The 12,490-nt window shown below is 53.6% G+C and overlaps 1 protein-coding gene across 43 annotated transcripts in view; it reads left to right on the plus strand.

The window, feature by feature from the left end:
- Obscn (obscurin, cytoskeletal calmodulin and titin-interacting RhoGEF) overlaps positions 1 to 12,490 on the plus strand; it is a 146,239-nt gene that overhangs the window by 105,338 nt on the left and 28,411 nt on the right. For all 43 annotated transcript variants that reach the window (XM_075992403.1, XM_075992406.1, XM_075992405.1 and 40 more), the window contains 14 exons: positions 46 to 264; positions 774 to 834; positions 1,140 to 1,210; positions 2,006 to 2,128; positions 2,258 to 2,397; positions 3,054 to 3,254; positions 3,420 to 3,502; positions 3,954 to 4,127; positions 4,966 to 5,122; positions 5,540 to 5,656; positions 5,759 to 5,923; positions 6,071 to 6,229; positions 6,418 to 6,595; positions 7,708 to 7,821. In XM_075992403.1, the coding sequence (XP_075848518.1) occupies positions 46 to 264; positions 774 to 834; positions 1,140 to 1,210; positions 2,006 to 2,128; positions 2,258 to 2,397; positions 3,054 to 3,254; positions 3,420 to 3,502; positions 3,954 to 4,127; positions 4,966 to 5,122; positions 5,540 to 5,656; positions 5,759 to 5,923; positions 6,071 to 6,229; positions 6,418 to 6,595; positions 7,708 to 7,821 (1,962 nt within the window). The remainder of the gene's footprint in view (positions 1 to 45; positions 265 to 773; positions 835 to 1,139; positions 1,211 to 2,005; positions 2,129 to 2,257; positions 2,398 to 3,053; positions 3,255 to 3,419; positions 3,503 to 3,953; positions 4,128 to 4,965; positions 5,123 to 5,539; positions 5,657 to 5,758; positions 5,924 to 6,070; positions 6,230 to 6,417; positions 6,596 to 7,707; positions 7,822 to 12,490) is intronic.

Consider the following 12,490-nt stretch of genomic DNA (forward strand, 5'->3'; position numbering starts at 1 on the left):
GTTCTGTCTCTGTCAGGGATGGACTCACTGCCCTCTGTCCCTCAGGACACCCAGCCCCCACTGTACATTGGCTCAAGGAGGAGGCAGAGAAGGGAGTGCTGTGGATTGGCCCCGAAACCCCTGGCTACACCATGGCCAGCTCTGCCAAGCAGCATAGCCTGGTCTTGCTGGACGTGGGCCGAAAGCACCAGGGCACCTACACGTGCATTGCTACCAACGCTGCCGGCCAGGCTCTCTGCTCTGCCAGCCTGCACGTCTCTGGCTGTGAGTGAAGGGTCAGGGGGAAGGCAGGTACATATGAGTGGGAGGAGACCCAGAGCTGGGCAGTGCAGGCTCGCGGACTTCTTAGCGCATGTGGATGTTCAGCATTTGATTTCTCATCCTTCTATGGTCTCAGGACACCTCCGGAGCATGTCCGGCCTTATGGGTGCAGGGGCGTTTGGTGTGGGGTCTCAGCATCTCTCAGGTCTAACACCTGCCCTGCTCTGTATGTGGGGACAGGTCTCTAGGGTGAGCTGAGTTCTCTGCTCCAGAGCCTTGCTCAGTCCCCCGTGGGTTGGCATTCTGAGGGTAGACTCATGTTCGTATGTTCGTGGTTACCATTGTGGTGACCATGGTCAGGAGCAGGACAGTACCATTTCAGAAAACTGCCCACTCAGGGCTCGGAGAACAGAGTCTAGGTTCCTGGAGCAGCTCAAATGTCCTGAGTATGTCTGAACCTGAAACTTCAGAGTCCAGGACTTCATGCTGATGGCTCTCTGCTCTCTTGACAGTGGCCAAGGAGGAAGAGCAGGAGAGAGTAAAAGAGGCCCTCATTTCTTCCTTCTTGCAAGGGTGAGTGGATGCTATCCAAGGCCCCAGGGCCAAGATCACAGAATAGGTCTGGGAACTGGGCTCAGGACAGCTATGCTGGTGAAGATCGCCCTGTCCTGCTGATAGACCAGTTCTGGCCTGCACAGGGTGTGCATTTGGGCCACCCCCTGTTTCTTGCCATGCCTCAGTTTCCCCAGCATAGAATGAGGGTCTCCCAGGGGCCCTCTGATGTGGAGAAGATGACTGGTGTCCTAGACCAACCATGGAAGGTGGGAGTCAGTGGTAGCTCCTATCTCAGGACTCTCAGGATGCCCCTGTCTCCACAGGACAAGCCAAACTATCTCAGCCCAGATGGCGGAATCTACAGGTTTTGCTGATCTTGCTGGGCAAAGGAAAGGTACAGGTGGGATGGGCACTCTAAGGACCCTTCACCCCGAGCCAGGCCAGGTGAAAGGGATGCCGCTGGCAATGGTGCTGGATCAGTGGTCTCCCGTGGACTGAGCTTTGGTTGGAGTCAGAGACATCTATGACCTCTGTAGATCTGGGAGCCTATGGGATCCCAAGGGAAGCCTAACCTAGATGCAGAGCTCACATCCAATGGGCTGTGGAGGCCAGCAAGCCAGGCAACAAGAGCAGAGGTGGCATGGGCCATACTCCAGGTCCTTCACAGCCTGATAGCCGAACTCTGAAGCCTCTGCAGCTTCGTCCTCCCTGTTCACCCTCTACCCTGTAGCCATGCTGGCCACCTGCGGCCAGTGTATCCCCTGTCCACACTACCTGCCGTTTAACTGTGCCTACTGTCCCTAGTAACTGTCTGGATCCTGGCTATGTTGTCCATTCCCCGACTGGCTGTCCCTTGACTGCCCAGTGGGTACCCTGCTGATCCTTAGCCACCCCTAGTGTCCCTCAGCTGCATCTACTGTGTCCTCTCTGTCTGGACTTGCTTGCTTTTCTTCTCAACTACATTGGCTGCATATTGGCTCAGACCAGACCACAGCAAGCCTTCTGTCAAGGGCCGGCCTCAACACCCCTGTCCTAGAGGGTAGTCTCCTATTCAGACCCCAGCACCATTAGGAAGCCTGGTCTCCTGTGCCCGGCATCCCTCAGGGCTCAAACTGAGCCTAGAATGTAGGGGGTACTCAGTAGACACGGGGGGAGGATGCTAGATTAAGGGTCACTTTTGCCTCCCCAGGGGAGACCCTGGTGGCTGACGAGGCCCATGGTCACCTGTCCCTCGCTGAGGTGGGCACAGAAGAGTTCCTGCAGAAGCTCACCTCACAGATCACCGAGATGGTGTCGGCCAAGATCTCACAGGGTGAGGCGCTAGTGCGTGTCCCAAGGGGGCGGTGGGGCCCAGTGCTCTCGAGCAGGGGCGGAGGCTCTCCTGCCTCCATGATCTAGAAAGTGGCTATTGGGGGGCATCACCACCCTTGTGCCCATCCAGCCAAGCTCCAGGTGCCTGGCGGCGACAGCGATGAGGAGTCCAAGACGCCATCTGCCTCTCCTCGGCACGGCCGGTCTCGTCCTTCCTCCAGTGTTCAGGAGTCATCCTCAGAGTCAGAGGATGGGGACTCGCGTGGTGAGGTCAGTGGGTCAGGACCCTTGGAGAATATTCTGGGGAGGGTACTCTTGGAGGGAAGGTATAGGGATGAGAGGTACGGGGGCAGGATCCCAGGGAGGAGGTCTTGGAAAGCGAGTGCATCACAGGCCCTCAGGAAATGCGTTCCTGGCTTGAGGGCAGGAACTGGTGAGGAACTGGGTCCATTCCCCAGGGATCCCTGAAGACTTCTTCCCCTGAGTCCTCCTCACGCCTTCTCCCCTGCCCTGCTCCCTTTCCTTCTCCCACCCTCCTCTCCCTCTGGTGTAGCAGGCACCCTGTTAGCAGGCAGCAGGTGGACAGGTAGGATGTGAACAAGTAGTATAGGCAGCCCCAGCTAGAGACCCTGCGGGTGCAGTGCTTTCTTTTGGGTGAAGACAAGGGAGAACATCCACATTCCTGCCGTTTGTGTGGGATTGGGAGCCAGGGTCTGCACTAAATGTCCCCAAGATTCCTGTCCTGCATTCTGGGACTTGACAGGTTTGGCTGATACCTTCTTGGGACTCCTGACTCAACCTCTTCCCCAAGGTTTTGGAAGACTTCTCATCTTCCCTTCTCTGGTGGCTACCAGGGATCCTGACAGGCTGGGTATGCCAAACCGACCCCCACCCCCCCAACTCATTTCCTCTCTCTGCCCAATCAGATCTTTGACATCTACGTGGTCACAGCTGACTACCTGCCCCTGGGGGCAGAGCAGGATGCCATCATTCTGAGAGAAGGCCAGTATGTGGAGGTCCTTGATTCGGCCCATCCTCTGCGCTGGCTTGTACGCACCAAGCCCACCAAATCCAGCCCTTCTAGGCAGGGCTGGGTGTCGCCTGCCTACCTGGACAAGAGGCTCAAGGTACTTGGCTGGGAAACTCAGGGAAGAGGGTCTTCAGGTCACCGGCCCAGAGGACTCTGGCATTGTTGTTCCCCTTTGGAGCTAGGAGCCCCCTCCCCCCCCCCGCCTCCGCAGGGGCGGGGCCAGGGCCCAGCCCTCCTCTGACAGACACCTCTTTCTCACCAGCTATCTCCTGAGTGGGGGCCCACCGAGGCCCCCGAGTTCCCTGGGGAGGCCGTGTCTGAGGATGAGTACCGAACAAGACTGAGGTGAGTTTCTGTGGAGCTTTCCCTGGCTGGCCCACTGCCCATGGAGACCTGTTTCTGCCTCTTTCAGGGTCCAAATGGAGTTCTGACCATTTTACAGGGGCCTTTGAATGCCTGCTCTATATGGGGATGGGTGGAGGTCGGGAACAGAGTGGGTACCAGTTTGATACTGATTCCCACAGCTGGCCTCTCATGGGCTATGCCAGATTACTTCTGTGGGGGGTGTGGCAGTCATGTGGAAGAGTGGTTCCTCCCGGTACCCCTCATTCCCTCTCTGAAAGCTGACAGAGGGGTTCTGGTAGCAAGAAGTGCCCGAATTTGGCAGTTGAGATAACGGGGGCTACGAGAGAGTCGGCTTTCCTGTAACAGTGCCGTTCCCAGGGCCTTGACGGGGACAGGAGCCTGTGGCCACTGGAGGCCCCAAGTGCCCCGTAATGGCTTCTCCTCCTGCCAGCTCTGTCATCCAGGAGTTGCTGAGCTCAGAGCAGGCTTTTGTGGGTGAGCTGCAGTTCCTGGAGAGCCACCACATGAAGCACCTGGACCTATCTCCCCGCGTGCCTACAGCGGTGGCCAGCCAGAAGACAGTCATCTTTCGTAATGTGCAGGACATCAGCCGTTTCCACAGCAGGTAGGGGGGTGGGACTGCATACAGGCACGCGTGTCTATGAGCACCCAGCCCCTACCTGCAGGCCAGGCCTCATGGCAAGGGGGGGCAGGAACGGAGGAAAGGGAGAGCCTGTACTAGTGTGTCACAAGGCAGACTTTCCTCTTTCTGCATATCTGGCTCATGCAGGATGAAGCCTGCAGTATACCTGCCTCTGACAAGTGTGTGCACAGCCATATGCATGTAGATTTTCATGCGCAGGCACGCGCGCACACACATGCATACATGTGTATAGGCATAGCTGCCACATTATGCATGCACGTGTGCTTAATATGCGTGTGCATATTTGCACACACATGCAAACTCATGCTTACATCCCTGCTCAAGGATATACATAACATTTCACATCATGTACCTATATTTGCCTCACAGCATACATGCCAACATGTGCATACATATTTGGGTATATATACATGTGCACTGTCACACAAGGCATACAAGTGCACATGAGCATATATATGTATGCACCTATACCAAGATTCGTGCACACCAGAAATGTGCACACCACGTTGCACATAGACAATGTCTGTACGTGTATGTGTTCACATTTGTACATGTTTATGTGTATAGGCATGCATACTTTTAGAAAACCTGCACCACGTATGAATGCTATTGTGCATGTGCACATATAATATATGTCGTACTTGTGCATGGGTGGTGGGCACACAACTGTACCCTTCTTGCACACATAACTCACCATACCCTCTCAGAGGGCTCAGGCCCTGGTAAGGAGTCTGGCCTTCTAGAGAAGGCCTGGACTGGTAGGTGGAGGGAGGCGCTGACACTGTCCCCTTTGTGGCAGCTTCTTGAAGGAGCTGCAGTCCTGTGACACCGACGATGACGTGGCCATGTGCTTCATCAAGAACCAGGAAGCCTTTGAGAAGTACCTCGAGTTCCTGGTGGGCCGCGTGCAAGCTGAGTCCGTGGTTGTCAGCACTCCGGTCCAGGAGTTCTACAAGGTGCTTCCTGTCTGTCACAAGGCCACCCACCCTGCTTGCTCCTAGACCTTAGCTCTTGCCCAAATGCACTTTGAGGTGTAGCTCTGATGGTCCACATGGCCGGCCCAAGCTTGTCTTCCTCAACCCGCATCACTGCCTGCCCACCACCTGCCTGAACCCTGGCTCAGTGGGAACTGCCAATAGGAGTACCCACACTTTGCACTCCTGATTCGTTATGTAAGCTGCCCAAGCCCTATGCCACCCAGTGACCCTTGTGCAGGGCTATGTGTGTCGGCACCCTTGGTATCCTCCTCTAGCTCCCAGGGGCCATAGCCTTGCCTGGGGAGTCCAGGGCCGTGCCTATGACACCCTTGCAGTAACTCTAGCCACCCAGGGACCACACATTCATGCGCAAAACCACTTCTGTGGCTCCTACAGAAATATGCAGAAGAGACACTGTCAGCCAAGGACCCCACGCAGCCACCGCCACCTCCACTTCAGCACTACCTGGAGCAGCCAGTGGAGCGGGTGCAGAAATACCAAGCCTTGCTGAAGGTGATATGCTCCAGCCTCGTTTGTGCAGGCTGCACCTGTTGAGGGAGGGGGATTCCTGGGTTCCGATCATCCTGGATCCATGACTCTTGACCCTCACCCCAGGAACTAATCCGCAACAAGGCCCGCAACCGTCAGAACTGCGCGCTGCTGGAGCAGGCCTATGCTGTGGTGTCTGCCCTGCCGCAGCGCGCTGAGAACAAACTGCACGTGTCGCTCATGGAGAACTATCCTGGAACTCTGGAGGCCCTGGGAGAACCTATTCGCCAGGTGGTGCCCTGGGATGCTGAGGGTGGGACACTGTAGGAGGCTTTTGGAGGTGGGAGCTCGTAGATGACTTCATGGTTTCGGTGCGGAGCTGGATATGTGGGTGTCATTGGGGAGGCTTGGTTGACCAGAGTCCATTCACATCTCTAGGGCCACTTCATAGTATGGGAGGGGGCACCAGGGGCCCGGATGCCTTGGAAGGGCCACAACCGGCATGTCTTCCTCTTCCGAAACCACCTGGTGATCTGTAAGCCCCGGAGAGACTCTCGAACCGACACCTTTAGCTACGTGTTCCGGAACATGATGAAGGTCTGTGTGTGCAGGGGCTGCTGAGGGCTCTGTAGGCGGAGTGGCTGTGCCATGGTGGAGTCCCGTTTCCCTCTCAGGCTGTGGCGTGGATGCTGGTGGCTAGTCCTTGGCCAGTGTGTCCTTCCTGGGGTTATCTCACATCATCTGAGCATGGCCACATCCTCCCTACTGATATCCTCTCCCCACAGCTGAGTAGCATCGACCTGAATGACCAGGTAGAGGGGGATGACCGTGCCTTTGAGGTGTGGCATGAGCGGGAGGACTCTGTGCGCAAATACCTGCTGCAGGCCCGGACCGTCATCATCAAAAACTCGTGGGTGAAGGAGATCTGTGGCATCCAGCAACGCCTGGCCCAGCCTGTATGGCGTGAGTGTCCTTTGGTAGGGCTGGGCCATAATGGTCAAGATTGGATGGGGACATGACTCTTAACCCTAGGTGTCCAGCTGGGCTGCACCCAGGCTGTGGGGACCCTGAGTCTCAGGTTGTGGGGTGACACTGCCTTGGCCCTTGCCTACTGGACAGGAGGGGGTGCTTTTGGGAGCAGAGGGCTCCACTCTCTCCTGTCAGCTCTGGGTGGGGTATAAGAACTGCACCCTCACTGGGAAATCCAGGTGGAGTATCAGGTTACCCCCAACTAGGGAGAGGAAACACTTGGGGAAATCATAGGGGGTTCCTACACGAAGACCCTAACATCAGGACATCCATCTGGATTCTGCAAGATGTGGGGGAATCTTCTAACTTAGTCCAGATTCCTCAGCCAGACCAAAAACATATCATCCAAACTATATGTTTTTAAAAATTAATTAATTTAATTAATTAACCAAGTGGTGGTGGTGGTGCACACCTTTAATCCTGGCACTTGGGAAGCAGAGGCAGATGGATCTCTGTGAGTTCAAGGCCAGCCTGGCCTTCAGAGCAAGTTCTGGGTCAGCCAGAACTGTTACACAGAGAAACCGTTTCTCGAAAAAAAATGAATTGACTTTTGGTGGTATATGCATGTGTGTATACATGTATGTACACATGTGTGTTGGTATATGGGCCTGTGTATATGTGCTGGAACCAGAGGAAGACATCAGGTGTTCTGCTCAATCACTCTCTGCCGGGATTTCTCACTGAATCTGGAGCTTACGTTTTAGAGGGAGGCTGTCTAGCCAATAAGCTCCAGGGATCTGCCTGTATCTTCCTCCACAATGCTAGGGATACAGGCACACGAGGCTACATCCTCATGTGGTTGATGGGGATGCAAACTCAGGTCCCAAACTCTTTATTTTTTTTTACTATAGTCCCTACTCCTTCCCACTCTGTATCCAGTTTGCCTCACTCACCTTTGATTCTACATTGGGACTGCAGATGGTAACAGCCACACTGCTGAACATGGAGTCCTAGTGTTGGGTGGGGTAAGCTGCCAGGGTGTGTGCAATTGAGACGGTCGGCCTGGCCTGTACACATAACATGAGGACCTCCTTATGTATCCTCAGGTCCCCCTGATTTTGAAGAGGAATTGGCTGATTGCACCGCTGAGCTGGGCGAAACAGTCAAGCTGGCATGCCGAGTGACTGGCACCCCTAAGCCTGTTGTCAGCTGGTACAAAGGTACCCAGGGACGAGGGTCTCCAGACTTACTGTGGGGCACTGGCTCTGCAACAGGGAAGGACCTCTTGAGAATGTAGGCTCTGTCCCGTGGTCCGTGAGGCCTGAGAGGCAGGAGACAGGACAAGAGGATGGTCAAGAGGAGGATGATGTGGGGTAAGGGACAGGTAATGGGCCGATAAATAAACCTAAAGCCAGATGGTGTTGTGGCTCCCCAGAGGACTAGTGGCTTGGGGCAGTGACAAAAGACAAATCAGCCCTCTGAGATAACAGGTCTAAAACTTCTGCATGAGTGAGAGACAGATGTGAGGGCCTGAGTAAGCAACAGCCATGGTATTGAGGAGCAGCTCTGGTCAACAAGTCACATGTCACGAGCACGCAGTCACATGAGGAAGTAGAGCCGAGAGGATGGAGGGGCTTGATACAGTGATGAGAGTGAGGGGCATGATGCTCACGCCTCCCTCAGCTGTGATGGGAGGAGCCGCAAAGGGTCAGTCTCCACCCGACCTCACCACTGACGCCATCTGCACATTTGGGTTCCCTAGAACCTTCATTCCTGACATATCTGTGGCTTGAAAGGTCCTCAAAAGCACTTAAAAAAAACAAAAAAAAACTTTTTTATTGACCCTTTGGGAGTTTCACATCATGCACCCCAGTTCAGGTTCACCTCCTGGTCCCCCCTTCCTCCCCCATCCCTGCCACACCCCCATAAGGAAACAAATCAGATTAAGCAAGGAAGTGAACAAAAGCAAAGCAAAACAAAATCAAAGACCACATTAGAAAACTCTCTTTGCTTCTCCTTCTTTCCCGTTTCTCTAACCCCTCTTCATTTGTCCTGGTGACAGTGGAGGCTTCAGTGGACCTTATAGTATTCCTCTTTGTCCCATCAGTTTTACTGGCAAATGTCAGTTGCAGTGAATCACTGGTCTGCAGTGACTCTGGTCTCCGGTGCACCATCATCACTGGGTCCTCACAGGAACTCCTCTGGGGTATCCTGTGGCTGGCATGAGTCTTGGAGATCGTGTGGGTGTCGTTTCATAGGGCCAGTCCTTTCACCAGCTCTAGCAGATCCTCGATGGGGTAGATGCCAGGGCGGGTCAACTCCAGGCCTGGCTGTAGACCTGGATGGTAGCCAAGCTTGTCAGTCTGGGCCCCTGGGGCCACCCACCTTGGGCGAGTAGGTGGAGTCAGCTCCCCTACATGCATGCCCTCAGGGTTGGTTCACCCTGACCTGTAGTGAGGGGTGGGGACCATCTCTCCAATGTGCAGAGACCAATTCTTTTGCCAGTGGCCAGTGAGAGGCAAGGTCAGCTTTCCCAGGGCCAGCAAAGGGCGGGGCTGGCTCAGCATAGTCCTCTGATTTCATCTTGCATGGTTCCAGGGCCTTCTGCAGTGACGCAGGCCACAGACATCCACACAGACCCCAGCTGTAGCTGGACCACAGACCTAGACATGGCCCGTCTGGGAGACATCCTGGCTCTGGCCACTCAGGGAGCACCTGGTTTCCTAATGCCAAGTTCAGAGGTCTCCAAGAGCACCCACAGTTCTGGTGCCAAGTTTGTGAATCCCCAAAGCCCTCTCACTAACACCAGCTGCAGGCTCAGAGTCCCAGGAGCCTCTTCCAGTTCCACAATTCACCCCACGGACTCACCAAAATGCCCAGAGCTGTTCTCGTCAGGGTTGTATTTTACTGCAGCACAAGGGGCCAGGCTGACGGCAGCTGGGCAGGGTCCATGAGTTGCCATGTGTAAGTTTGTGTTTATCCCTCCCAGGGTCACGTGCCCAGCTCCCTTGTCCCCCAGCATCAGTGCCTGATACCGAGAGCAAGAGAGTACGGTTAGCCAGAAAGCTCACCCGAGCCTTCCAGTTCAGGATATTACCTGGGTCTGGGTCAGTGACCATGCCTGACTTCTCACATGGCCAACCTCAGTCTGAAGTCAGGTTGACACTGCCAGAGCCCAGAGTGCCAACCACAGACACTAATAGGAGGTGTCTGTAAGGCCTGGAGCTTGTACCGTGGACTCCTCATTGGCATTAGTGGGCCCATGTGTCATCTGACTTCCAGAGTCTGGGGAGATGAGGTACAGTGAGTGGAGAGAGAGAGAGAGAGAGAGGAGAGAGAGGAGAGAGAATGGACCATCAGCAAGAATGAGGGCAGGTGACCAGCTTGACAGTGACCATCACTTAGAGCCAGTCCCAAGACTGAAATAAACCTGGGTCCACCTGCCTACCTGTGGACCACCCCATCACAGATCATGCAAACTGCACGTACTTGTATATACATGACACACATATGTAATTTGAACATTAAACCAATACATACTTAAACATGCCATATGTATGAATATAATGCAAAAGTACACACTAGACACATACATGCCTGGATATATACTTGCATGTGTACACATATACAAAGATACAAACATATATTCATATGTATACTGCACAGGTATATGGACAGACAGTACACATGCATACAAACACTACAGACACAGACATAGAGTCTCACTAATATATATGCACAGATACATGCTCCACACATTTACACATGCACACATACATGAACATCACAAATATATATGTACACAGACATGCCGCACACATACACAGATGTATGCACACACAGACTTAAGGTCTAGGACAACGGCATGTTTGCTCCTGTGATACAGTGGACAGTAGCATCCTGAAACATGCCTAGTTCTCACTGGGTGGTGGGAATAGAGGGACTGGCTCCTGATGGTGACTTGAGAGAGCTGCCCTGGGTGTCATCTGTTGGCTCTAGAGAAGATCACTTGTGACCATTACTCCTGGGACTGGAAGGTTCCTTCACAGCTAACTCTGCATAACCTGCCCCTTTACCCATCTATCCAATCCCCCTCCTTATGTTCAGAGGTCAAGTGTAGGAAGCAAAGCACCTTTTCATAAAAACAAGTCAGAGGTCAGTTTGAACCCCTGGTGCCCCATCTCTCTTGGCTGGGTTGTTAGTGGGGAAGAGACAGTCTTTTGGGGAGGAGGGGGCAGCTACTTTCAGTGACCCAAAAAAACCTTCCTGAGGAGCGTGGACCAGAGGGCATGAGGGACAGCTAGGTCCTGGAGTGGCCACTGTGGACAGTCATCAGATGGCAGAAGGCCCCCCATGGCGTCACGTGGCTCATGCTGGCCACAAGGCCACATTCATTGATCAGAAACAATATGTCTGTTTTCATGGGACCACCTGCCTGGGTGGGGTGTAGGTACTCCTGTGATGTGACCATGCTCTCTGTAGACTTGAGAGCATCTCTCAGTAGCCTTCTGTCTGGTGTGAGCATAGCTTTGGTTCTGCCTAGCTGGTGGTGTTGTGTTGTAATGGCTCCATCCAAGAGTCCTGGTGGTCTGGGTTAGGTGTCCTCAATCTTTCAGGTGTTTATTTGATTTATGCTTTGTGGCCTCAAAGAGGGACTCCTTTAACCTGCCACTCTAGCTGTTTACATGGCAAAACAGCTGGCTCAGTAAGGAAGTAGTGGTCTTCACTAAGGAGAGCAGCATGGGGCGAAGCTACAAGAATGGCTTTGAACTCCGCCCACTGAGCAGAGGGTGGCACCTCTGCCCAGCTGCAGCGCTCGGTCTGTGTGCTGGTGACGTTTTGTTTGCCTGGGAAAGGAATGATTCATGGGTCCAGACCTTTAGGGAACTGAAGAAGTTCGGGCTTGGGAATAGAAAGGTAGAGCACCCCATTCTGGGAGGGTCGTCGCTTTTCATGTGAATTTGGTGACTGAGGCTGGCTGGGCACTGCTTGTCATGCTAGTCACGGCATCCAAGCTGGCTCATCATAGAATGGACACATAGAGCATCTCTGAGCGGAATGTCTGGTTTCCACCAGAGCCCCACAGCCTGCAAAGAGTTGGTTTTCGGAAGTGACGTGTCTAGTGGCCATGTTGGAAAGAGGTCAGATCCAAACCCCAGGCTGGGCTTCCTTTGCCAGAGTCTTCAGTTGGAAAAATGATGGGTCTCAGAAACTTTAAAGTTTGCCCAAGACCATGCAAAAGCCTGCTGACATTCGGGCTTCTGTTTCCTGTTGCTGTAACAAAGCAACAAGAATTTTTTTTTTAAGGCAGGGTTTCTCTGTAGCTTTGGTGCCTGTTCTGGAACTTGCTCTGTAGACCAGCCTGGCCTTGAACTCATAGAGATCCACCTGCCTCTGCCTCCTGAGTCCCGGTATTAAAGGCGTGTGTTAAACTAAAAAGAATGTATTCTTTATAAACTAAAGAGATTTTTTTTATATCAGGGTTTGGAGCCTGAAAGGCCTAAAAGCAGTGTCACCTGGGGAGGTTCCTGTTGTCTGTCTGCAGTACAGTGTGGCCACGGGCACGATGATGAGAATATCAGTTAGATGGAGGGAGCAATCATGGCAGACCGGAAGGAAGAGGGACTCCATCTGGGCTTGCTCTCCAAATAACTCTTGAAAATTTGAGTTACACTTAAAGATCAGTATCAGTCCCTTCTCAAGGTGCTTTTATCCGTGGTCTAATCCACTTCCTCCGCGGCCCAATCCACCATCCTCCGTGGCCCAATATACTTCACCTGGAGCCCTCCACTAAAAGGTTCTCCTCAGTATCAACACTGGGGACCAAGCTTCCAACACAGGAACTTTCAGGGGACCCACACTGAACTCAGAGCAGTGCTCACGGGAATC

This window comes from Microtus pennsylvanicus, chromosome 11 (genome assembly GCF_037038515.1).
Source record: "Microtus pennsylvanicus isolate mMicPen1 chromosome 11, mMicPen1.hap1, whole genome shotgun sequence".
NCBI classification, from domain to species: Eukaryota; Metazoa; Chordata; class Mammalia; order Rodentia; family Cricetidae; genus Microtus; species Microtus pennsylvanicus.